Raw genomic sequence first — 25,154 nt, 5'->3', positions numbered from 1 at the left:
ATTTTCTGTCTAGGGTCGTGTAAACTTGGATGGCTGTAGCAATGTTGACAAGCATGAAAGGTAAAAACCAGCCTGCTCATCCATACGTCTTTGGAATGAAACTTAAAATAATTCTTTCCTTTGCTTCTTTGGAGAGGTGCTTTACTTGATGGCCCAGAATATAAGCCCAGTAAAAATGACATGTTCCAGGCTGTCATTTCTACACACCTTACGTGAAATTCATGAGATCACCCTAAGATTACGCTTTGTGTTTTATTTTCATTTTATAGGTCTGTATGAGCTGTTGGCAGCTCTGCCAGCCCAGCTGCAGCCACATGTGGATAGCCAGGAAGACCTGACCTTCCTCTGGGATATGTTTGGTGAAAAAAGCCTGCATTCACTGGTGAAGGTAAACTAGGCTGATGTCAGATTCTCTTTGGAAGAGGGAGAAAACCCATATGGAAAAAGATTTTGAGTGCCATCTAATAAACCAGAGATCAAATTGTTGCTCATTGCAAACAAAACATCCTTGTTTCAATTCACTGACGGGCGTGGAAGTTGTTAAAAGAGATTCCACAAAAAATACATTGATGATTTCACTTAATGGTGGTGATCCGGCTGTGCCTATGCTAATGCAGCAAACATGTGCTTGCCCGTGTTTAGAAAAAGATTATGAAAGAGTGGCAGGAAGGTGGAGGCTCCTTTATGGTCAGCATTCATGAGCTGGAATTTTTAACTTAAATAAATAAATACAGCAAAAATTAGAAGGAATATATTTTCTGAGGTCAAGGATGGCAGGAGTTCAGTAGCCACATTAATTTAAAATAATTTCCTTTAACAAAGTCAACTGAAATTCTAGTAAACTGTTTCTTTTCTTGGCATCACGCCACTGAAATGTTATTTTGGATATAAATACATCAGTGCTAAATAGGGATAAAAACAGGTCTTTTGGATGGCATTTTCATAAAGCCATCATGCCATGAAAATGATGAGCCACCAGAAATCAGATCTTGCCATAGAGCAACACTTGAGTGATCTAAACTCCTAAAATAGTAAAATGAGAACAAGAAACTTACTGGAAAATAGGCCAGTCTCTTGCTTCTGGAAATAGGAATTGCGTTTTCTTTGATTTAGCTCAAGCGGGAGAGAATTTAGATGTCTTTTCCCAATCTCTTACGAGGTAGAAACCCAGGCCTTGTCAATATCTGGACCAAATTCACCCTGCTTGTCATGGTTATCTTTTATTATAAGAGACTTTTATTTGATGACACGTATTTGGAAATAAGCATCTTCTCAGTTGCTTCCTAGAACAGGAGAATTATTATTGCAGATTATCCCTGTTGTCAAATTTACTGGAATTTGTGTGTATGAAGTAATAACAATTTTTAAGAAGGCAAAGTATTGATTTGTAGCATTTTCCCAGTAGTTGATTCAAAGACCAAATGGGTTTTTGTCTGTTTATTATTACTTTTAATAACAGTGTAATTGCCAAGGGCGTATTAGAGATGCTCTTGATTATAATAACTTGATTAAGTTTGTGACTTTTGCAGTGGTAAAACACCTCTTTGTTGAATATGTACGAGTTGAACATATTTAAATTTTTACTTTAGATCAATTCAATATGTCTTAGAATAAATAAAATATGAGAATAGAATAGAATAGAATAGAATAGAATAGAATAGAATTTCTTTTCTAAAAATATTTTGTACTATTTTGCTTACAAAGTTCATATACATTATTTCTCAAACTGAATCTTGCCCATTTCCTTTGCCCACCTCTCCCTCTACCCATCAAATCGTGTGACCCTATCATTACCCCTCTGTCCATCCTCACTCTTCTTCTTCTACCCTCCTTCTCGTTCATTCTCATTCCCATTTTACTAGCTATCTTTCTATTTTTATAATAATGGTCATTTATAGTATTTGTCCTTATGAGACTGAGTTCTCTCACTTAGCATAAAACACTCCAGTCCCTCGCAAGTTATGTAATAATTTTCCACGTCATTGCTTCTGCATCCTGAAAGGATTAGTATTTCTCAAGAACCATGACTCAGAACGACAGAAGCATATTTATTTGTATTTATAACTTACCTACATTCTGTTTTCTATGAAACAAATGATATCTGTTGACAAAGTTGTTTGTGAGTTCCAGATACAGTAGTGAAGATCTAAGTTTTTTGATAGTTATAAAGACTTCAGAATATACATTATTCAACACTGAGGAAAAGTTTATTATAACATGGAAAGGACAAAAAATTACTATAGCAATGACTGCTATGTCTATTAAAAGGATAAAAATAGATGTGCTAAAAATGAAACTAGATTGATTAATACTAGATTATTTAATTAATTAATACTATTATTAATTAGTACTAGATTGAGTTTTAAGCATGAATTTCTGAAATTCACCCCAAAATTACATGTTAGTACTATGTTTAGGAAGCATCTGTTGTTTTGTGCTGCCAAGTCAGGACTGACCCATAGCTGACACTCCTGTAGGTTTTCAGAAGCTGTAAATTTCATGGGAGGAGATCGCCCATCTTTCTCTCATGGACCTACAAGTGGATTTGAACTATTTACTGCAGGGTACAAATCCATAGCTTCAAATTAAAACAGTGAGATAACACAATGTATAGAGAGTTGGACAATGACTAGGGAAGATTGAAGGGGAATTGATGCCTTTGAGCTGTAGTGCTGGTGAAGAGTACTGAAGGTACCATGGACTGCTAAGAAAACAAACAGATTCACCCTAGAGAGGGTTAAACCAGGCTGCTCCCTGGAGGCAAGGATTCTGGGGCTTCGTCTGACATACTTCAGTCATGTTATAAGAAGGGACTGGTCCTTGGAGAGGGACATCATGCTTGAGAGGGGAAGGCCCTCTATGAGGTGGATTGATTCAGTGACTGGGATAATCGGGATGGGAGTGTCGGAGACAGTGCGATTGGCACAGGACAGAGCAGAGTTTAGGGCTGTTGTACATAGGGTCACTATGAGTCGCAAGCACATAACAACATAACAAACATCATTATTATAGATGGTTTTTGGTAATTACTTCAAGATGTATTTTTCAGATTAGTTTTATTATGTAACTCTGATGCAGTCTTAGTTTCTTCCTACTTCTCCTGATCCCCAAACTTTTATCACATGGAGACCTCACATATGTCCTTTGACACTTTCTTTAGTATTTTTCAAATACATAAAGCCTAAAATTACTCCAAGAGGCAAGCTCATGAGATTATAGCTGGAAACAGCTGGAACAAACTGCATAGGATGGATGATAAAAGCCTTCAGCAAGTGTTCATAAATCTTACTGGAGCAAAAGGAATTTGTTTGAAAGATTTGTTTTCAAGTGAATAAAAATGTACTTTAGTTTATGCTCTTTGTTGAAGCTGAGATTGTTGGTATATGACTGAGAATGAGTGAACCACAATACTTGATTTTATTCTAACATGGAATTTTTGTAAGTTGTCATTTTATTCTGTGTTCCAAAAAGAAAAGAATAGTTATTGTTAAAAATCACTACACTGTCTTAGGTACATAGAAAGAATGGTTTGCTTAATGAAGAATCCTTATGGTGTAATGGTTAAGTGCTAAACTAACTAGCCAAATAGTGGTTCAAACCTACCAGCTATTCTTTGAAAAAGATGTGGCTTTGGAAAATCTATAATAGGGTAGTTCTACTCTGCCTTATCAAGTTACTCAGAGTTGAAATCAACTTATTAGAATTAAGCCTGTATGTGGTTTGTGTCTAATGTAAAATAGACTGAGGAAAGGAATATAGAAATTGTAATATATAACAATTAACACATGTCACATTGTTTATTGAAACTGTCAAAAAACGCACTTCTGCCAAGTCACTTCTGACTCATAGTGACCCTCTGAGTTTCTGAGGTGGTAAATTCTCAGACAGCCCATTTCTCTTCGGTATAACAGTTGATGAATTTGATCCACCAGAGACACAGCCTTTGAGTTTCTAGCACAACACACCACAGACTATGCTACCAGAGCTCCCTGTAGAACTGTTGTCTAGTAGAAATACCGTAGAATGTGGACTTACCATTGGAAAAAAGAGACTGTAGAATGTGTAAAATACTGCAGACTTATTGCTGGGAAAAAAATATGATGCAGGTGGCACAAGATTGTTTGCTGAAAATGAAGACTTGAAACAATTATTGATGAAGCTCAAGGACTTCAATATGGATTACACTGCAACATCAAGGAAACAGAAATGCTCACTTTCAGGTCAATAAGTGACATTACAATAAACAGGAAAGACTGAAATGATCAAGATTTATTTTTACTTAGGTCCATCAACCAACACTCATGGAAGTAGCAGGCAAGAGATCAGATAGATGCATTGCATCAGGAAAATCTGCTCCAAAGGACCTCTTTAAAGGGCAAGGATGCTCTTCAAGAATAACATGCATGACCCAAACCATGGTATTTTCAGTCACTTCGTACACATTTGGAAGTTGGACAGCAAGTCAGGAAGACAAAAAAGAATTGATGTCTTTAAATGGTGGTGCTGGTGAAGAATATTGACTGCCTTTGGCCACAAAAAGAACAAACGAATCAATTTTGGGAAAAGGCACCAGAATGCTTCTTAGAAGCAAGGATGGGGAAAACTTCCTCTCATAGTTTAGCACATTATCAGGAGGGGTGACTCCTTGGAGAGAGACATTGTGCTTGGTAAAGTAAAGGGTGAGTGAAAAAGAGGAAGACCAAGATGAGATGAACTTATGCAGTGACTTTAAGCACAGCACAGGTTTAAGGATGGCATAGGAGCAGTAGGGTTTTCTTGTTTTATGCATAAGATTGTTATGAGTCACAATTGACATCACAGCACATAACAATTATAACATACTTATAGAGAGTCCTTGAGTGGTGCAAATGGTCAAGTGTTAGCGGTTAACTAAAACGTTGACAGTTCAAGTGGTCTGTTCACTAGATATTATCCTTGAATACTATTCTGCGGTTGCCTTGACTTGGAATTATCATGATGACAATTCATTTTTTTACTTTGTAGGTTTTTAAACACGTTGCCCTTGAGTTTTTAAACACATTGCTGTTGGCTCATAGTGAGTGACTCTGTAACTCATGTTGTTATATGTGCTTTCAAGTCGGAACCAACTCATTGTTGACCCTCCAGTGGATTTTCAGAGGTGTTGAATCACATGGGAGGAGACTGCCTGCCTTTCTCCCTCAGAGCTGCTGGTGATTTCAACTGCCTGCATAAAAATAGTGACAGGTATTGAAATATAATGACCCTATTGGTCAGAGTAGAATAGCTTGCTAGGTTTTCTAAGACTGTAGGCCTATGGATGGATACTGCCATGGCTTTCTCCTGCTGGTGGTTTTGAATTCCTGAATTTTCTGTTAGCAGTCAAAGACTTTAACTCCTGTACCACAGGAGCTCCTAATATGCTCTTTGAGGATTTTAAGTATCTAAATGGAAAAGTTGTAGAAAAATTATGATATTTTAGAAATTTCAGAAGGAACTTGGGAAATTTGTGTAAGGTTTAATACTGTTATGTGAAACGTGGTAGGGAGACCAAGGATATGTGAATCTATCCACACACTCTAGTGACTGTGATGTTGACTGTCATTTGACTGGTTGTGACCCATTTATGCAGAATAATTTCTCCATAGGGATTTGAAGGCTTGTGCCTTCATCACACCTATCTCCTGAGGCTTTTCTGGATGGATTTGAATCAGCCCGCCCTGTGACTGATAGTTTAATTATTTGCACCTCCCAGGTACTCTTAGTAAAATTCACCAGCACCAGTATACGGGGAGCACATTTTGAAGACATCTCTTGAAAAAGGATATCATGTTTAGAAGGGTGGAGGGTCAGCAAAAGAGAGGAAGACCCCCATTAAGATGGATTGACTCAGTGACTTCAGCAGTGGGCTCATGTATGTCAGAGATGATGAGGATGGCACAGGATTCAGGTCTGTTGTTCATAGGGTCACTGTGACTAAACTTGACTCAATGGCACCTAACAACAACTTACAAATACATAGGACCAGGATGCAGATATATTGTATCCTAATCTCGTTTCTACATTTGTCTTCTACCTTCTTTTTTTGCTGTTGATATCTCTAAGTTTTATTTAGTTATGTGGAATTGTTTTGTAATTGCTGTACAGAGTTAACTTGTGGTTGCTGTGATGCTAAACACTGTGACACTGATGTGCCAAATGTCATAATGGTCACCCGTGGTGGACAGTGTTTGGTGGAGCTTCCCAATTAAAACAAGCTTGGAAACAGGAGTGGCATCCACTTCCGAAATGGCTTGTCTCTGGAAACTCTATGAACAGTGCTCAGGTCTTTTGTCCCTAGGGTCACAGCGAATGGTCTACGACTTGACGGCACTTAACAACAGCAACAATCCGGTTTTACTTCATCTAAGAACAAGATATGGCAAAAAGACTTTCTTAAATTTTCTTTTAGATAAGGTTAATGATGTCAGTCTAGAGACTAAGATGCACCTGATCAGGACATGGTCTTCACAATTATTTGCTACACATCAGAAAGCTGAACAATAACTAAGGATGACAGAAGAAGAATTGATGCTTTCAAGTTGTGCTAGTGAAGACTGCCAAGAAAAGAAATAGGTCTGTCTTGGAGAGAATGAAACCAAGTTTCTCCACAGAGGCTAGGATTTTGAAGCTTCATCTCACATACTTTGGGCATATGGCCAGGAGAGAATAGTTTTTGGAGAAGGACATCATACTTGGAAGGGTGGAGGGAAAGCGCAGGAGAGCAAGACCCTGGATGAGATGGATCAAAACAGTGAGTGGGGCAATGGAGGTTGGTGTGTCGGAATCAGTGAGACTGGCTCAGGCCAGGGCAGGGTTCAGAGCTGCTATGGGTTGCAGCACACTCTATGGCACATAACAACACAACAACATAGTTATTGTACTTCAAGAAATTTTTGTTTCATCTCACATTTTTTTTAGAGTTCTAAGAACATCAAGTTATTGGTTCTCTTCCCTCTGTATGTTTCTCATATATGTAAAAAGATAGATATATGCATGTCTGTATGAATATCTCAGGAGAAGTAATCTGAACTTTACCCATTTTGTGATTCTGAAGTATTTCAAGGAAAAGAGTTTGGTATATTAAAAAACACTTTCTCATTGTCAATGAATTATTGTTTGTATTTCTATTATTTTAGCCTTGAAGTAATATTTATAAATACCCAGCTAGACCCTTACACATTTGTGTGTTTAATTTTAGTTCAGTTTTTGTGTTTGTTTGTTTGTTTTTTTTCCATTCAGCTATATTTGCCTAGTTCTTGTTAAGAGCTGGGCACTGTGTAGGTCATGAGTATTAACATGTCTAACAGGATCTGTATAGTCACTTGACTTTGGAGCCTCTGGTTCTCCTGCAGAAGGTACAAAGGGACAATGAAAAAGTGCTATGATAGGTATAAAGAGCTCTGGTGGCATAGTGCATGATGTGTTAGGAGAGGTTGTTTCTTGGAGAGGGACAGCAAAGGAGAGGAACACCCTCAACCAGATGGATTGACACAGTGACTGCAGATGTGGGTTCAAGTGTGTCCAAAGTAGTGCTGACCAAAAAGTCAGAGGCTGCTCCTTAAGACAAAGTTGAGCGGTCGTCTTCCATTACTATTTGCTAGGCCTCAAAAGCTTTATGGAGAGTGGCTGTGAGGTGGACTTTATTCAGGAGCAGTAGGTATGGTGATGGTTGTTGTTAGGTGCCGTCTGAGTGAGTAAAACTCAAGGAATCCCATGAACAGCAGAGCTGAGCCTTAGCCCACCTCACAATCACTGACACACTCGAGCCCACAGCTGCTGCTGATTGCCATTGTTAGCACTAATTTATCCACTCATTATCGCTGTTCCTGTTTAGAGTAAAATGCTATCTACTAGATTAACTAAAAAGGGAAGATTTACTTTACCTTTTCTATTAAGATGCTCTGCCAGTTTTTAATGTAGGGTTTTCAGACTTCTATAATTTTCCTTCTTTCTGACGAACTGCAAAATTATTGAAAATATTGGAGACATAGTTTTTGTTTGAGAAAGTAATTTATCCTTCATTTTTGAAAGATCATTTCGGTGTATTCTGAAGTTGTTTTTATTCTTTCAATATTATAGATATTTTCCTCTTCTTCCTTCTCACTTACATGGTTTCTGATAAAAAGTCTGATAATATTCTTTTCCTCAGTTCTTCCCTCCTCCTACCTGACTCTGGTTTCTTTGAAAATTTTCTTTGGTTTTGGTTTTCTGTAGTTTGAATATGCTAAAATAGAGTATTTAAAAAAATACTCAGTCCTTATTGGTATTATCTGAGCTTCCTGAATCTGATTTAATATTTGTTAATTTAGAAAAACTTGTCTAAATTTTTACTAAAGACATTACTTCTTTATCGTCTTTATCTTTCCTCTCCTGATAATCTACATTATCTGTATGTTGCCCTTTTTGTATTGTTCTGCATGCCTTGAATATTATATTTTCTACCCCCTTTAAAAAAAAATAATTCTTCTTTCTCTCCTCACACCAGTTTGGGAAGTTTCCAAGTACACATCTTTGGCTTTCACCATATTTCTCCAGTTCTCTCCATAGCTGAATGAAATCTACTATGAGTCCATCAAATACATTCTTGTTTCAGTGCCTTTGATTCCTCGCATTTCCTTTTGATTTTCCCTAGGAATGTCTTATTTCTATTCTTGCATACTGTCTGCTTTTTGCATTATAGAGTCCTTAGCATATTATAACATTTAAAAAATACTTTGTCTGACATTTAGATAATCTCTATTGAGTCTAGTTCTAATGCTTGCTTTGTATGTTCAGACTTTTTCTCACATTTACATACCTTGCAGATTTTTTTTTTTTCATGTGTTGAAAGCCAAACATGTTTAAATGGGAGGAACAGAGATAAAATCCTTGTGAAAGAGTGTAAGTTTTATTTCAGCCTGGATAGCTGTTTAGCTGTTTTTATTCTTTGCCTTAGTTGTAGGTGCCAAAGGTTTAACTTTTTTATCATTTCCCTGCATTCTACTTGTTTCTCCAGGCTTCCCAATATACTTCAATATCTTAAACACAGTGTGCGTCTTTGCATTCTTTTAGCTATGCTTAGATTGAGGTCCTGTGATACAGTGGTAGGGAGCAGGGCAGGAGAAGTGACCTACAACCATATAAATAAACCCCAGGCTTTTAATTGAGTCTTTGTCTTAGTATTCGACATCATGAGATTTTCTTGGAATGTATTTATTATTTCAGGATTATTGAAACTTTTTTTTTTGAAAGACTATTTTTAGCATTAGTGTTTGTAAACTATTTTCTCTTCAGGCACTTTAAATTTTTTTCTTTCTCTCTCTCTCTCTTACTCTTTCTCTCTCTCTCTCTTAATCTAGAAGTAGAGAAAAGCATCATCCTGGGGATAACAGTGTTATTTACATAGTAGTAAATCAGATTCAAGACTGAAATACTTTTTATAACATACTTGCCAGTATAAGTTCTTTAGAAGCAAAGTTGAACTGTTTTGGGAGGGAAAAGGTAGTGTTGAGTTCAGAGAGTAAACCCTTTGGGGAGGTTTATATTACTAGCCTCTGAAATACCATTTGCCTTTGGTGGGAGGAAAAGGAAAAGACAGCCAGACATTGGGAATGATCCATGGCCACCTGGCCTGACAGAGTAGAGAATTGGGTATCAGCAGCTGGTAACACTCCTTGGCCAATCAAAGGTAATTGTCCAACCATCCCTGTAGGAGAAGCCAGACGAGTTATTTCTTACGTTATAGTTTACATTTTTTCAGGCCTAGAAACACGTAAAGTCTGCAGAAGATATGGATTCCTAAGACGCTGAGTAAAATTGTTGACTTTGTAACTCATACCTCAAAACAGTGACTGTGTTTCCCTGGTTAAAAGTCTCCTTGGGACTAAGGGGTGAAGGGATGGGAGCTGGATTTATGAGTACTTTATGAGGCTCTGCTTTGCTGAAGTGTGATGTGCATTGTATGTAATGAGCAGTGTCCTTTTAAAAGTTACTTTGAGTTTTAAATAGGTATTCAAATAGGCTTAGCTTCTGAATAATCCTCTTATTTTTGCATCTATTCATAATTTAATTACATTTTTGCTGTATACAAATCTAATGAGGGCATTGTCTCCACCTAGAAACACCTTACGAACAAGGAGCTCATATTTTAAATTAAATGGAGTCAGATCTCTCACTTCCTTTGTGGAGGCAAATCTTGCTGTTCTTCGATTTGCAGGGCTGAAACAGCAATCTCCTTAGTGAATAATGTATTTGCAGCTCTCGCATCTAGTTGTTGTGTCGTAAAGAACCGACCCATAACTGACTCTCCAGCAGGTTTCAGAGGCTGTAAGTTGCACAGAGGGAAATTGCCCATTTCATTTGCTTCATATGTTGATGAAAGCTGGACAGTGAATAAGGAAGATTGAAGAAGAATTTATGCCTTTGAATTGTGATGTTGGGAAAGAATACTGGATGTCCCATGTATTGCTAAATGAACAAAGAAACCTCTCTTAGAAGAGGTGCAGATGGAGTGCTCCTTAAAGGCCAAGTAGATAAAACCTTGGCTTACATACTTTGGACCTAAATACTAGGAGTAGCCTGCCATTGGAAGGAGCCATCTTTCTTGGAGGTGGAGAGAGTCAGCTAAGGAGAGATGCACTGACATACTGACTGCAGTACTGGGTGTAAGCGTAGCAGAGCCTGTCAGGATGGTACCATATTGGACAAGGTTTTGATTTTATGTCTCTGTGAGTTGGAGTCAGCTAAACAGCACCTAACAACAGAACTGTGTGCTTGTTATCAAGATTAAATAACTCAATATATGGAACCTAAAACCATGGCCATTGCATTGAGAAGTGTTCCGCAGGGTTCATTCATCTTCACTCATTCATGTTGCTCTAATTTATTTATTTTCACCATGCAATATGACATTATATTGCTAAATCACAAATTCTCTTATTCATCTGTTGGTAGACATTTGATTAGTAAGTGGTTCCTTTTTACATCTGGAGGAATTCACCTTTATCACCATTGTACTCTTGGAAACATTGCATCAAATCACTTTGGAATATATTCCTTTTGTATGCATGTGTAAACGGCTTGTTGAGAGAGTACTGGTGGGGTAGTCTGTAGGGAGTTGTCCTACTAGTGGAAATGTGAAACCTGTCTAACAGTTTGACTACACCAGCCTCTCCTCAGAGAAAGATGTGTGATCTTTTCACACACAAAACATGTGTGATTTATAGCCTCAGAAACCCCATTAGAGGATCAGCTATGAGTCGGTTCTGACTTGATGGAAATGAGTTTGAGTGAGAGTAGAGGGATTATGCCTAAGAGGGGCGTTATTGTACATAGAGACGTACGTCTTGAACTTCTAGGAGATGGTTCCAAATTGTATTCCCACCATTGGGATTAGAGCGTCAGTTGCTTCACATCTATGTGATGATTTGGCACTATTAGACTTTAATTTTTGCCAACAGAATAGATTTGAAGTATATCTTTGTTTTAGTTGACACATACTTGAATATGAGAGACTGAACAATTGCCTTTTTTTATCCTTTGCTTGGTTTTTATTTTTGGTTGTTCATATTTTTTCTTGTTGCTATGTGGCAGTTATTTGATATATCTTGATAACTGGATTTTATATACATCTTCTGATACATAGTTAATGAGTCGGATGGAGAGCGTAGTTCATAGTAAGCATAGTTAGGCTGCTTACTCTAAGGTTGGTGGTTCAAATTCACCAGGTACTCCATGACAGAAAGCTAGACAGAAAATCTCCCATAAAGATTTATAGCCTTGGAAACTTGAGAAAATATTGTTTTGGAAATTAACTCAATGGTAGATTTGACCATATGGTTACTTCAGTTTTTCTGATAATTTAGGTTGTTAAAAATATTTTTTAAAGTATATTCTAACTCTTAAACACTAATTAAAGAATATCTTAAAAAACCCATTATACAGAAATGACAACAATTTATGCTCAGCTGCTAAAGTCTGGTAGTTCTGTGAAAGGAAGGCTTGGTGAATTGCTTCTTTAAAGCCTTGAGCCAAGAAAACTGTGTAGAGCAGTTCTGCTTTATACTTCTTGGGTTTGAGACTTAAATTTGTTATTGAAAAATTAATAGTGAAATTAAACACTTTTGTTTATAGAATATAGAATTACAATTAGTCTTTTAATAATAGAGAATTGGGCCACTGCTCTTGCAGTAGAAAAAAAAAATCCACATTTAACCCTTACAGGAGAGTTAGAACTCAATTGTTGTATTTGATTTAAACAACAACAACAATGTGTTGTTAATCATCGCTGAATAAGTAGCTTGCTGTGGTAGCAACAAGGAGAAAAAAAAACAAAGGCAATTACATTTAAGTGGGCCCTCAAAGTTCATACTGATGTTGATCATGGGACTACTATTGTTTCAAATGACTCACACAGAATACAAAATTATTTTCTGCTTTCATCTATATCTGTCTACCTGTTTCCCACACAACCACTTATCCATCCATCTAAAGTGCTCTTTCTCTGTGATAATGCTCTTCACAGATATATAATGTGATGGACTTTTCCTGCCTCTTGAAGGTAGTTGAGGCAAGGCGATATTGAGTAAGTCCATAAAATGTGAGTGTAAGTAGTATATATCACTGCTAGGCAGAAGCCTTTAAGAACCAGTATGCTATTTGCCCCATCTTTTCCCCTTATGCCAAGAGTGATTGATGGTGTGCCCACCTGGGACCAGTAGCACAGACAGGTATGGAAAAATTCCCAGAGAACGTGCTGCAGGGGGAGTTGTCATTAGCCACCAACTTAGAGCTCATTTATTTCTTCACTTTAACTTAACTATCTTTGAGTTCACTATGTGATTGTTCTGTTTTTGCAAATACACTTTAGTAATGTTGTAGCCAGGGAGCTCTGGTGGCTCAGTGGAGGGAAGGTGCCTTGCCATTGCAAAGGTACACACAGTCTCCTCCTGTGTGACTTACTGCCTTTGAAAACCTATTGTAGGGCCAGCTGTGAAAACCCACTGGAGGGCCCCATTGTAGCTTGAAAGTACATAACAGCAGCAATATGGTACTTGAAATAGATGCATTTACTACCATTGCACTAATTTATTTATTAATGGTGCTTTATAGAAAGTTAATATTTATTTTCTTACTGTCAAAATTTGTAAATCCTGCATTTTCTGTTTCACTATGCATATGTCACCCTTCTGCTTCTGTGGCACAGTGGGTGAAGTGTTGAGCTACTAATTGGAAAGGGTGCATTTGCACCCACCAACTATTCTATGAGAGATGGGAGGCAGTCGGATCTTGTAAAAATTTATAGCTTCAGAAACCAAGTAGGACAGCTTACTCTGTTCTAGTGCGCGAGAATGAGAACATGGATGAAACCATTAACTGTCAACTTTTAAAAAGAACTTTACTGGTGAATTTCACTGCTGTAAATTATCAGATGATGAAACATTGATTGTCACTACTTGACATAGTTGATAATGCACTTTTGACTTTGATTGTGTGCGTAGTTAGTGAATAAGTTTTTTCCAAGGTACTTGAGAATTTTCTAAATTTCCACTAGATGGTGCTCATTCCTTAAGGAAATTTTAGAACTCCCTCAAGGCATTTATTGTTCCATTACTGATGGGTTAAAAATCCAGAGAACCAAATTCAGGTTGTAGCATTATGAAAACCTTGTGAAAATGTCTTATTTCTTATAAATAACTATAGAACATTATGGTAGGGTAATTTGAATACATGATTATTTTTACAAAGTTTTTCAAGGTCATGGAGACATGATGTTGAGGAAAAGTGACATTGTAGTCCCTAGTCATATGACCCTTGGAGTCAGTAATAAAATAATTACTTAAATATGTGTCAATTTCTAACTGATTATGAACTTGTTTGTAGTGCTTGGAGTATGTTGTGGTGTTGTGGAGTGGGCATGATGTTTGACTACTAATATTCCAGATATGGTTGTTTAAGAAGTGACCAAGGAGCTAGTTAACATCTGGTACTTGCTTAAGAATTAGCCAAAGAAGAGGAATTGGGGTAGAGATTTCACAATGATAAACCTTAGTGTCAAGGCATCCTCCTTCTGTTGTCCCTCTTGTAATAGTTGGATCTTATTGGTTGTTCTTTCATCTGGGAACCCTAAGTTCTTCACCTATTATATGTTGGATAGTTTAATTTCCTATGTTCTTTTTTTCCTCTTTCTCCAAGTCCTTTTTGAAGTGGATGCTGATATTTCTGTATTAGTAGTCTAATTATTATCTTTTTTTAAAAAAAAATTATACTCATTTATTTACAAAATTTGAATACATTGTTTTTAAGAACAGATTCTTTCAATTTCTCTCAGCCCCCCTCATCAAATTTTACAACCTCATGTTTAATCCTTCCATTATTCTTTGGAGTTGCTCTTGAGAAACTATCCCTTCTTTGATTTCTTAGAAATTTTTTCAAGTTTAGTATAAAAATTTTAATTCCAGTAACATTTTTTGGTCTCTGTTCCATCTTCATAGTATCTTGGTCTTTTCTCATTACTGTGTTATAGAATCTTTCTGAGGATAAGGAAAATAAAATAAACCTTATTTATTGCCTTTTTTTTTTTGCACGGTAGCCTGTTGGAATAAAAAGTTCCTCATTTAGTTCTTCCAGTACCCTATGAGATGTTATGTAATTATTATTCCCACTGGAAATTTTAGAAGAATGAAGCATTATATACTTGAGGACACAAACACAGTTGTCAAGTTGTAGAGCTGGTCTGAGAACCCAGATAATCTGATTAAAAGTTCTGTGCTTTTAACATGTCATTCTGCTTGTTGACGATATTCAGTAAAATTGTTTTGGTTTTAATGCTTTCATGACTTGTTGGACATGTGTAAATGTATGATGCATTGATTTATAAAAATTTTATTTTGTCCTGTTGTGTCTTGGGATCCTACCATTTCATTTGTAATACATCTTGGTATATGGCAGGGACGTGTGTTATTGTTTATAACTGAAGAAACAGTGGTGTCAAATCATGCTATTTAGTGAGGACTGAAGGAGGAGGTACATCCTAAATGTGTAACTATAGAAAATGTTGATCCTTTTTTTTTTTACTTTTACACAGTGAGGCATGAGCAATTTTAAGTGTGTGCATGGTTTTGTGTATGCCATTTGGAAGTTGTGTTTTTGGTGGTGATGACATTTCAAATGAATATATTACATTTAGATGCAATGGCATACTTACGAAAATTACACATGCTTTCTTAGTTAGCCCCTCCCCCCCCGCCCCCGCTCCATAAAACTGGAGTGTTTTTATAAGTGCACTATGCTCACTTTTGTTTTTAGCACCATGTAACAGCAGGCAGATGTGAGCAGCTTTCCTTCAAGTTCCTCTCATCAGGTCATTTACTGTGGGCCAGGAAATCAAAAGAAGGGGAAGACTTTCCTTTCCTTGTTTTCTTTGAAAAACAAGCCAAGGGTAAGTGGAGGGCCAGAGGGCTTACAGCTCTGACAGACTGGAAAACATTTACATGTCAAGAGGCCCATAAAGCAATGCAGTGGCAAAAAAGGAGATGCTTGTTGGGCTCATTCATGTGTTACATCATGGTTCCAGAAGTTTCACATAAGAAGAGAAATTTGCCGAGGATGAGTGATTTTTCTCAGGCCTTATCTCACCTAGTCTCCTTCCAGAATGCAGGGAGACATACACTTCCCACATACTATTTGTCAAAATCTATCTTACCTAACAGTTTTGATATGACTCAGTTATTCAGCATATTATTTTCATTGCCAAGAAATTTTCGAGAGAGAGAGATCAGCTGGCCCAGTGATGAGAAAACTATGTGACCAAGACCAAGGTGGGTGACTTTAATCTGTGTCCTTCAGGCCAGTCTTTCGTTGTTTTTGTTCAGACAATCCTCTAGGTCACATAGCCCTGGTGTACAAGTTGCCGTCCCACGGTCACTTTTGGTTGCTGTGAGGCTGAACACTGTGATATGGATGTGTCAAATACGTTAATGGTTGGCTACCCGATGCGGACAGAGTGGGGTGGAGCTCCCTGATTAAAACAAGCTTGGAAGCAGGAGTGGCATCCACTTCCATAATAGCTTGCCTCCGGAAACCCTATGAACCTGGAGAGAGGATGAAAGGCACCCAAGCGTTGAGGACTCTCCTTCATAGGGTCGCTATGAGTCTTCTGCAACTCGACGGCACTTAACAACAACAACAACAAGAAAGTTTCTATCAACCAGATCTAAGAAACAGACAATAATCTGGCATGAAAGGGTTAGGTTTTGTTTGTAATTCTTCTTTATGGTTGTTAGATACAGCAAGCTCCACCTGATAGTGTACAGTAAAGCCAAACCGTGCCAGTCCTGCACCTCTTCAACACCTCTGCCCTGCACTGTGTGCAGATCCTTGAGGGTCTTCCTTTCTTTTACAGACCATTTGCTTTTCCAAGCACGAGTCTTCTTTGCTCTGGGCCTTCTTGTTCTGTTTGTCTCTCTTGGTGTTGCTTCTCTTTGGAGGTTTTCCACACCTGCCTTAATTCCCTACCCTCTGCATGTCTATAATGGTGAAATGTGGAGAAGCTCATTGGAAGCTCTGTGTCTGGTTAGGGCCGCTGGCTGGGAGACTCTTTAAACAATAGTTTCCAACCTGGAAATGGACTGAATTTTGCTTGCTTCTCCTAGGAGATTTGACTATGTGTGGAGATATTTTTATTTTCAAAATTTGGGGAGAGAATGGTTTGCTTCTGGTATTTAGTGGGAAGAGAGGCAAGGATGCTGTTAAGCATCATATGATGCACCAGCCAGCCATCCCTCTGGCCTAAAACAAATGGTGCTAAAGCTGAGAAACTATGCTCCAGAGCAAAGATGTGAGAGATCAGCTACTCTTGGTTGTCTTAAAGGTTGCAAATTCCTCTAACTTTCCTTGTGTTTTTGACCTTATGTTGTAGTTTAGCATTTGTTTCTAAAAAATTTTTTTTCTAACATGTTCCAGCTTTTTCCATATCATCCTGTTTTCTAATCATCTCATTTCTGAGCTTTTTATAATGTAGATCATGCTGTTCTTAATAGCTTCCAATATTTTCTTTATTTCCATTAACCTATTTTAAAATATTGCATTACAGTTTTTGTCTGCTGTCTGGTCATAGTTTTCTGATGTTTCTTCATCATGTTTCTATATGGCATTACTTCTTTCCCCCCCCATACTATATTTTTACATCTAAGCAAAACTAGTTTCCCTTGTACTTTCAAGAAGAGTTAGCTGTATAAAGGTTGATAGTGTGTTGGAATACCTTTTCAGGTTGCATAACTCTTTGTCTTTTGGTGTAATAATGATAGTGTATTAGGTGGGATTATGGTTCAAATCCACTAGTTACTCTTGAGGGAAAGGTGGGCAGCCTCAGAAATCCAGTGGAGGGCTGCTGTATATCAGAATTGACTAATGGCAGTGGGTTTGGTTTGAGGTTGGATTATAAATTCTTTGATGTGGCACATGGGTAACTCACATAGTACCTTTGATACTTATAGCTCCAAATGAAAGAATTCTCTCACGCAGGGTTACCATGCAGGCTGTACCTTGCAACAGGTAAATAGTAAGCTGGATCCCCGGAAGGTGGCTGGGATTGGCAGGCAACGTGGAGTTAGCTAGACTTCAGAGGCTTCCTATGGACTAGCTGATTTGGATAATTCTGTGGGTGCTGGGCCATAATTGCACCGATACCTATCCTTAGGATAATTCACTGGGTGCACAGCAGTCAGAATAGGAGAGCAGGACAAGGAGAATGACTGGAGTGTAGACTTCATCAGCTGTTCTAGAAAGAGAACTTCAGGTTCGTAGCTGGAGCTTCCAAATTTACGTTGAGTTAGCATGTTAGAAAAAGTTGTTGTTGTTGTTCTGTGGCATCAAGTCACTTGCAACTTATAGCTACCATCTATATACTACAGTTCTGAACCCTGCCCTATCCTGAGCCGCTCTTACTGTCTCTGACACATCTATCCCCATTACCCAATTCACTGAGTCAATCCATCTCATTGAGGGTCTTCTTCTCTACATTTAAAAACTTAAAAGGTAAAGATATAAGAAGGGGGGAAAAAGATGGTTGACACCATCTCATTACTTGAATAAGAACTGCCATTTTTGATTCCTCTCTGTGCCGTACCTCGGCTAATCTGGTGGGTTTCCTCTCTGGAGGCCTTGTCCTTTGGAGAAAAGCTGCTGTTACCTTTTTGCCTCCACTTAGTTTTTTATTCTTGAAAAGTCTCGTTTAATCTTGTGCAAACCTGTGATATCAGGTGATCTATAATGTGGGAATAAGTGGACATAGATTATGTATTCACAGGGTTACTGAGAGGATTACAGGGTAATCCATATGAAGTTTGGAGAACCCTATCTGGCCTACAATAAACACTCAATTAATGCTGCTTGGTGTTGTAATTATTGGTTGTAATTAGAACGTGCCACATTTACTCATTCAACAACTTAAATAACTAGTGGAGTAAAGTATCAAAGTTGGCAGTGATTAAAAGAAAAATGTACAGAATGGGACTTATTGCCAGTCTGACTCATATTTTGGCGAACATGGAATTAGATATATGAGGAGAAATCAGTAGTATAATTGGTATAATTTCTGTAACTCAGAGTCATTTTTAATATTAAATTTCTTAATATTTCTTAATATTTTACTAGATTTTCTTCGCTGGAGTTGGATAAAAAACATTACTGCATCTTTGCTGAGAAGTCACACTTTCTGTTGTTGATCATTTCCAAATATTTGCTATACCCATATAATCTCAGTTGGCATATAGAATCCTAATACCTCAACAGTAGCTGCTTTGGCTGAAATAGAAATATAGTACGTGTGTGGCATGGGCAGAGCAAGAGTCTAAAATGAAACAAGACTTGAGTGCACAGGGCTGTCTACACTCCCAGTGTGAATCGGCAGTAGAAGAATATTGCACTGTCTCTTTTGAGGGTTTGTTCATATAATTCCCATAGTACCTATGTCTAAATCACAGATTTTGCCTAGAGACATATTTAAGTGCTATAAAATGATTCATGGTACAGTGAAGTCCCAACTTAGATTTTGGTAAATTAATACTCTTGAAATTCATTGGAGAGTTTGATTTGGTATCTTGCAGCTTCGAAAGACTGTGCTGCCAAAGCCTGTGACCTCATCCTCTCTGTAGGCCAATGCAAGTACATTGCATCAGCCTCGTCCTGGCAGTTTGTGAAATTTGCAAAGACGTTAGCACATGCTTGTCTGTGCTGCTGGGCTAGTGATGACGGCTGCTTTGGCAGAGTGAGTGCATCCCAGGAAGGACTCGAAGGCTTAGGGGATGTGGAGCCACTTAACTAGGAATATGCTTGGTCCCTGACAGACTGCATGAAACAAAGAGATCCCCTATTCTCCCTTTCCTCTAAGAATTGCTTTTTGGACCTTGAAATAAGCAAAGAGTACGATAAGCCAGAATGGAAAGGTTTAACACTATAGAAAGTCTGAAATATGAAAAGTCTAAAGAAAGATTTATCAGAACTATAGAAATGCATATGATAATCACATGTTATCATATCTAGATTTACACAGATGTGTGCATTTAGAAAATTATCTATTTACAATTCCATAAAATACTTATTTCATCTGTACAGTTTAGAATGGGACATGCTTAAAAAGTTGGTTCCAAGCGTAAACTTTTAATAAGTCTTGGTACTTACTGAGTTTTTCTCCAGAGTTTTCCTCAAAAATTATTTTTACTAGAACATTTATGTTTTTGGTTTTGAGGGTTTTTGCTGGGAAAGGGAATGTGTTAATATTAGATTGGCCATTCCATGTTTCATATAGATAAAGACACAGATAGATATAGATACATATGGATAGATATTTAGGTATATATATAAATACAGACCCTGGATGAGGTGGATTGACAATAGTTGACTCTCTTTCACATATTGCCAACAACGAGTGATATTTTTCTTTAGCTATCAAAATTGTTGTTGTGGACCTTTGAGTTGGAACCCATCTGTAGCTGACCCTCCATCATGTTTTCAGAGACAGTAAATCCCACAAGAGGAGACTGATCAACCGATGGATTCAAACCTCATGTCTTTGGGTTGGCAGCACAACTCCTCACCATTAATAGGCATTTATCACAAACAATTGTCGTATTAAAAATGTAAGAAGAAAAAAAAAGGAGCTAGAATATGCCAAAAAGTGCTGAGAGGAAAAACTTTAAGACATGTTAATATAAATGAATCCTGAAAAGAATACTGGAGTGGGGAAAAAACCCCCTAGAATTGTAGACCAAGAAAAATTATTTTAAAGGACCATGGTAAAATAAATATAACCAAAACTTGAGTATTTTGAGGTTTTCATTAAGAAACTTGTAAAGAATGAGTGTGGGAGAGGAATTTCAAAGAAACCTAAGATCCAAGAATAATAAGCAAATTAAATGGAAAGGTAAACTATTGCTTATGCAGATTAATTTGAAAAACAAAAATTTATTATCTAAAAGAACTAAGATATTGTGGGCACAGTATTTGCCTGCAGTGGCTGTCTGTGTGTTTGGAGGGAAGAGATACAACTTAAAGTGTTTTAGATCCATGCCGTCCTTGCAAAGACGGCTATGAAATTATTAAATTTACATATATTTAAGAAATATACATGGAAAATTAATAGAGCTGCCCTATACAGAATAGATATTAAGCATGCATTTAAAAGCTGTGTTAGAAGACTTTAAAAAGAGGGAAGCCAGTATGAAAATAAAAGCCAAGAGTAAAAGTAAAAGGAAAAAAGTAAGATAAATGGAAATAAAAAGTTAATGGGCATTCAACTCCAAATACAGTTGCAAAAGATATAACATTCAACAAACTTATGCATTTAAAACTTTCTCACTGTCAACTAAGATTCTGTCTCAAGGCTATACAATAGACATCCTGCAGAAGTTTCCCGACTGTTGGGTAATCTAAAGAGTATTTAGTGTCTTTGCAAAGATTGCGTTTATGTTTATGAAGGTTGCCTGCCTTCATAAATACATTAGCCTACTTCTTTAAATAAATCTCTCTTCTGTTTGTGGGGGGGAAACAACAACAAAGAAACAAACCAACAAAAAACCAAAAGAAAACTTTTCACTGTTTGAAAAGAAATAAAATTCAGTTATATGCCATTCATAAAGATGCATACCAGAAATGTATGGCCATGAAAAAGACGAAAGTGAAAAGATGGAAAATTTTTCCTAGGTACATAGTAACCAAAAGAAACCGAAGCGTATAATATTAATATTATGCAACTTGGGGTAAAAAAAGATTAGAGAAGGTTTTTATAGAGTGCTAAACCATTTATTTCTAAACTTTGGTGCTTCAAAATAAATAAGGAAAATTTTTGTTAAATGAGGGTAAGTCAACAAATTTGTCATCATAATGAGAGATTTCAGTATATTGGATGTACTTAAAGAATTGGGATGTACTTAAAGAATTGGTCATATGGTTGCATATGGCAGGTCTCAAAAAAGCCACATAGTAAGTATCATAAAGAGTCTATTTTCTGATGGCATTACCATTCAGTCTTTTTAGAAACAGAAACCACAGGAAGATTAAAGTTTGTTTTCTACTGGAGTGGATATTTAACATATGGAATTGATTAATTAGATATTGGAAAGCTTAAATTGTTAAAAGGATGGATCCGGATTTACTATTGTAGGAACCTACTCCCATTTGCAAACTCTTAATGTGACAACATCAGGCAAAAGAATATAGAGAGTGTGGTCTACTCACTTGTAGAGATCTCCCGTCAAAGCATTGAAAATTTCTTCTGCAATTAAGGTTGTTGTTATGTGCCATCAAGTTGCTTGTTACTCATAGCGACACTATGCACAATCTCTCAGAACTCTGCCCTGTATTGAGCCCATCTTACTGTCTTTGACAATCTGCACCAAGTCACTGTGTCAGTCTGTCTCATCCAGGATCTTCCTCTCCTGCACTGTCTCTCTACCCTTCCAAAATGATGTCCTTCTCTAAGAACTGGTCCCGCTTGGGGCAACATGCCCAAAGCATGTGAGATGGAGCTTCAAAATCCTTGCTTCTGAGGAGAAACTTGTTTTCATTCTCTCCAAGACAGACTTGTTTGTTCTCTTGACAGTCCCGAGGTATGTTCAAGACTCTTCTCCAGCACCACAACTCAAAGGTATTGATTCTTTTGTCATCTTTCCTCATTGTCCAGCTTTCTGATGCATAGCATATAATTGTAAAGACCATGGCCTAGATTGGGAACACCTTAATCTCCAGACTAACATCCCTGCTTTTCAGAACTCCGGAGCGGTCCCTGAGAGCAGATTTTTCCCAGGGCAATTTGTCTTTCATTTTCCTGACTGCTAGTGCTAGCGGAATCAGATGTTTCTTGGCCCAAAGCAGAGAGGACCAGAAGAATATATATCTGTGTTTCATGACTGTGCAAAAACATTTGACTGTGTAGCTCACATTAAATTGTGGCAAACCTTGAGAAGAATGGGAATCCCAGAACCCTAAATTGTGCTCATGGGAAACCTATACTTGGACCAGGAGCCAGTCGTCAGAACAGAGCAAGGAAATGCTGCATGGCTTAAAATCAGGGAGTGCATCAAAGATGTGTCCTGTCTTCATACCTTTTCAGTCTGTATACACAACAGATCATTCGAGAAGCTGGACTTTATGAGAGGGAATGTGGCATCAGGATTGGAGGAAGAAGACTCATGAACAGCCTGCTTTATACAGATGGCACAATTTTGCTTGCTAAAACTGAGGAGGACCTGAAGCATTTGCTGCAGAGGGTCAAGGACTGTAGTTTACAATATGGATTGAAGTTCAAAATCGAGAAAACAAAGATTCTCACCGCTTGGCCAACTGGCAGCATGATGATAGATGGAGAAGAGATTTAGATTGTTAATAATTTCAGCTTGTTCAATTCCACAATCAACACTCTTGGCATCAGCAGTCAAGATATCAAAAGACAAATTGCATTAGGAAAATCTGCAGTCAGGGACCTCTCCAGAGTGCTAAGGAGCAAGGATGTCAGTCTAGAGACTAAGGCATGCCTGATCCAGGCCATAGTCTTCACAATTACTTCCTAAGCATCAGAGAGTTGGACAATGACTGAGGATGACAGAAGAAAAGTTGATGCATTTGAGTTGTGCTGGAGAAGAGTATTTAACACACTGTGAACTACCAACAGAACTATAACTGTGTTGGACAGAGTGGAAGCAAGCTGTCCCTTGGATGCAAGGATTTTGAGTCTCTGCCTCACATACTTTGGGGATGTAGCCAGGAGGGACCAATCTTTGGAGAAGGGTATAACGCTTGGATGGGTCGAGAGACAATGCAGGAGAGGAATACTACAGATGAGATAGATTAATAACTGTGGTAATATGGATAGGCATGTTAGAGACAGTGGCATTGACTGAGGATGCAGCCAAGTTCAGAGCCATTGTGCACAGGGTCACTATGAGTCATGGTTGAATCGACAGCACCAAACAACAGTACCAAGAGTGTTGATTGTGGAACCAAGTGAGTTGAAATTGTTAACAATCTCAATCTCTTCATCTATCATGATGTTACCAACCAATCCAGTGGTAAAAAAAAAAAAAAAATCTTTATTTTCTTGATGTTGAGCTTCAATCTATATTGAAGATTGAAGTCCTTGACCTTCTGCAGCAAATGCTTTAGGTTTTCTTCAGTCTCAGCCAGCAAGGTTGTGTCATCTGTATAATGCAAGTTGTTAAAGAGTTTTCCTCCAATACTGATGCCACATTCTTCCTTATGAAGTCTAGCCTCCCTAATGATCTTTTCCGCATACAGATTGAAAAGGTATGGAGATACAGGATGCATTCCTGACATACTCCTTTCCTGTTTTCGAACCATGCAGAGTTTTTTTGCTCTGTTCTGATGATTGCTTCCTGGTCCAAGTATTGGTTTCACAGGATCACAGTCAAGTGTTCTGACATTCTACTCAAGGTTAGCCAACTCAAGATCAATTTCTTGTGATCCATGTAGTCAAATCCCTTTTTGTAATCAATGAAATACAGACATTCCTCTGGTACTCTCTGCTTTTTAGCCAAGATTTATCTGACATTGGCTGTATTTTCTCTAATGCCATGGCCTCTTCTGAATTTAGCTTCTATTTCTGGTAGGTCTCTGTCAGTGTATTGTTCCAGTCATTTTTAATTAATCTTAAAGATTTTACTTGCGGTTGCTATTAGTGATATTTTCTGATAATTTCCATACTTTGTTGAAGCACCTCCTTTTCGTATGGCAATAAATATGAATCTCTTTCAGTCAGTTGGTCAGCTAGCTGTCCTCCAGATTTCCTGGCACATCCTGGTGAGCACGTATCGGCCAGAATCTGTTTGATTAAATGTGTCAGTTGGCCTTGATTTTTGCCAGCTCCTTCAGAGTCACTTGAACTTCTTCCTTCATTACCATTGCCTCTTGGTCATAGGTTGTTTCATCAAATTCTTCTGTATCATCTAATTCTTTTTGGTACAATGACTGTATACTCCTTTCATCTTCTTTTGATACATCCTGGATCATTCAATATCTGCCCATACCATCTTTAAGTATTGCAACTCGAGGTTAGAATTTGTTGTTTTGTTCCTTCAGTTTAAGAAATACTGAATTTGTCTTTTTTGATTCTCTTTGAACATTTCATTACAATACTTTGTCTTGCTGTGTTACCCTTTTAAATCTTCTGTTCAGCAATTAAGATAAAAGTTTATAATAAAAGGAAAATCTTTCCATATTTGATATTAAAAATGTCTACATACCTACAATTCTAATAAACAACATATCCACAGTTCTGATGACTTATGGGCTAGAGAAATCAAGATGAAAATTTAAAAATGCTTGCGCCTGAATGTGTATATTTTAATGTCAAAACGTGTAGGGTGCAGTGAAATGTGAACTTTTTCCCCCCCATGAATGTGAACTATTTTTAAGGAGACATTCATTATTGTAATGTGCCGTCGAGTCGCTTGCGACTCATAGTGACCCTATGTACAACAGCCCTAAACTCTGCTCTGTTCTGTGCCAATCGCACTGTCTCCAACGCTCCCATCCTGATTATCCCAGTCACTGAATCAGTCCACCTCATAGAGGGCCTTCCCCTCCTGTGCTGTCCCTCCACCCTCCCAAGCATGATGTCCTTCTCCAAGGACCAGTCTCTC

At 37.7% G+C, this 25,154-nt stretch overlaps 1 protein-coding gene across 1 annotated transcript in view; it reads left to right on the top strand.

The window, feature by feature from the left end:
• The first annotated feature begins 274 nt into the window (after positions 1 to 274).
• The window catches only part of MPP7 (membrane protein, palmitoylated 7 (MAGUK p55 subfamily member 7)), a 151,360-nt gene continuing 126,480 nt past the window's right edge, over positions 275 to 25,154 (top strand). Inside the window, exon 1 of the mRNA XM_006887090.1 lies at positions 275 to 388. Coding sequence (XP_006887152.1) covers positions 353 to 388 — 36 coding nt within the window. The 5' untranslated portion in view covers positions 275 to 352. The remainder of the gene's footprint in view (positions 389 to 25,154) is intronic.

This window comes from Elephantulus edwardii, unplaced genomic scaffold (assembly GCF_000299155.1).
Source record: "Elephantulus edwardii isolate Elephantulus edwardi_28Jun2011 unplaced genomic scaffold, EleEdw1.0 scaffold00054, whole genome shotgun sequence".
Classification (NCBI taxonomy): domain Eukaryota; kingdom Metazoa; phylum Chordata; class Mammalia; order Macroscelidea; family Macroscelididae; genus Elephantulus; species Elephantulus edwardii.
This window is presented reverse-complemented; position numbering and strand designations above follow the sequence as displayed.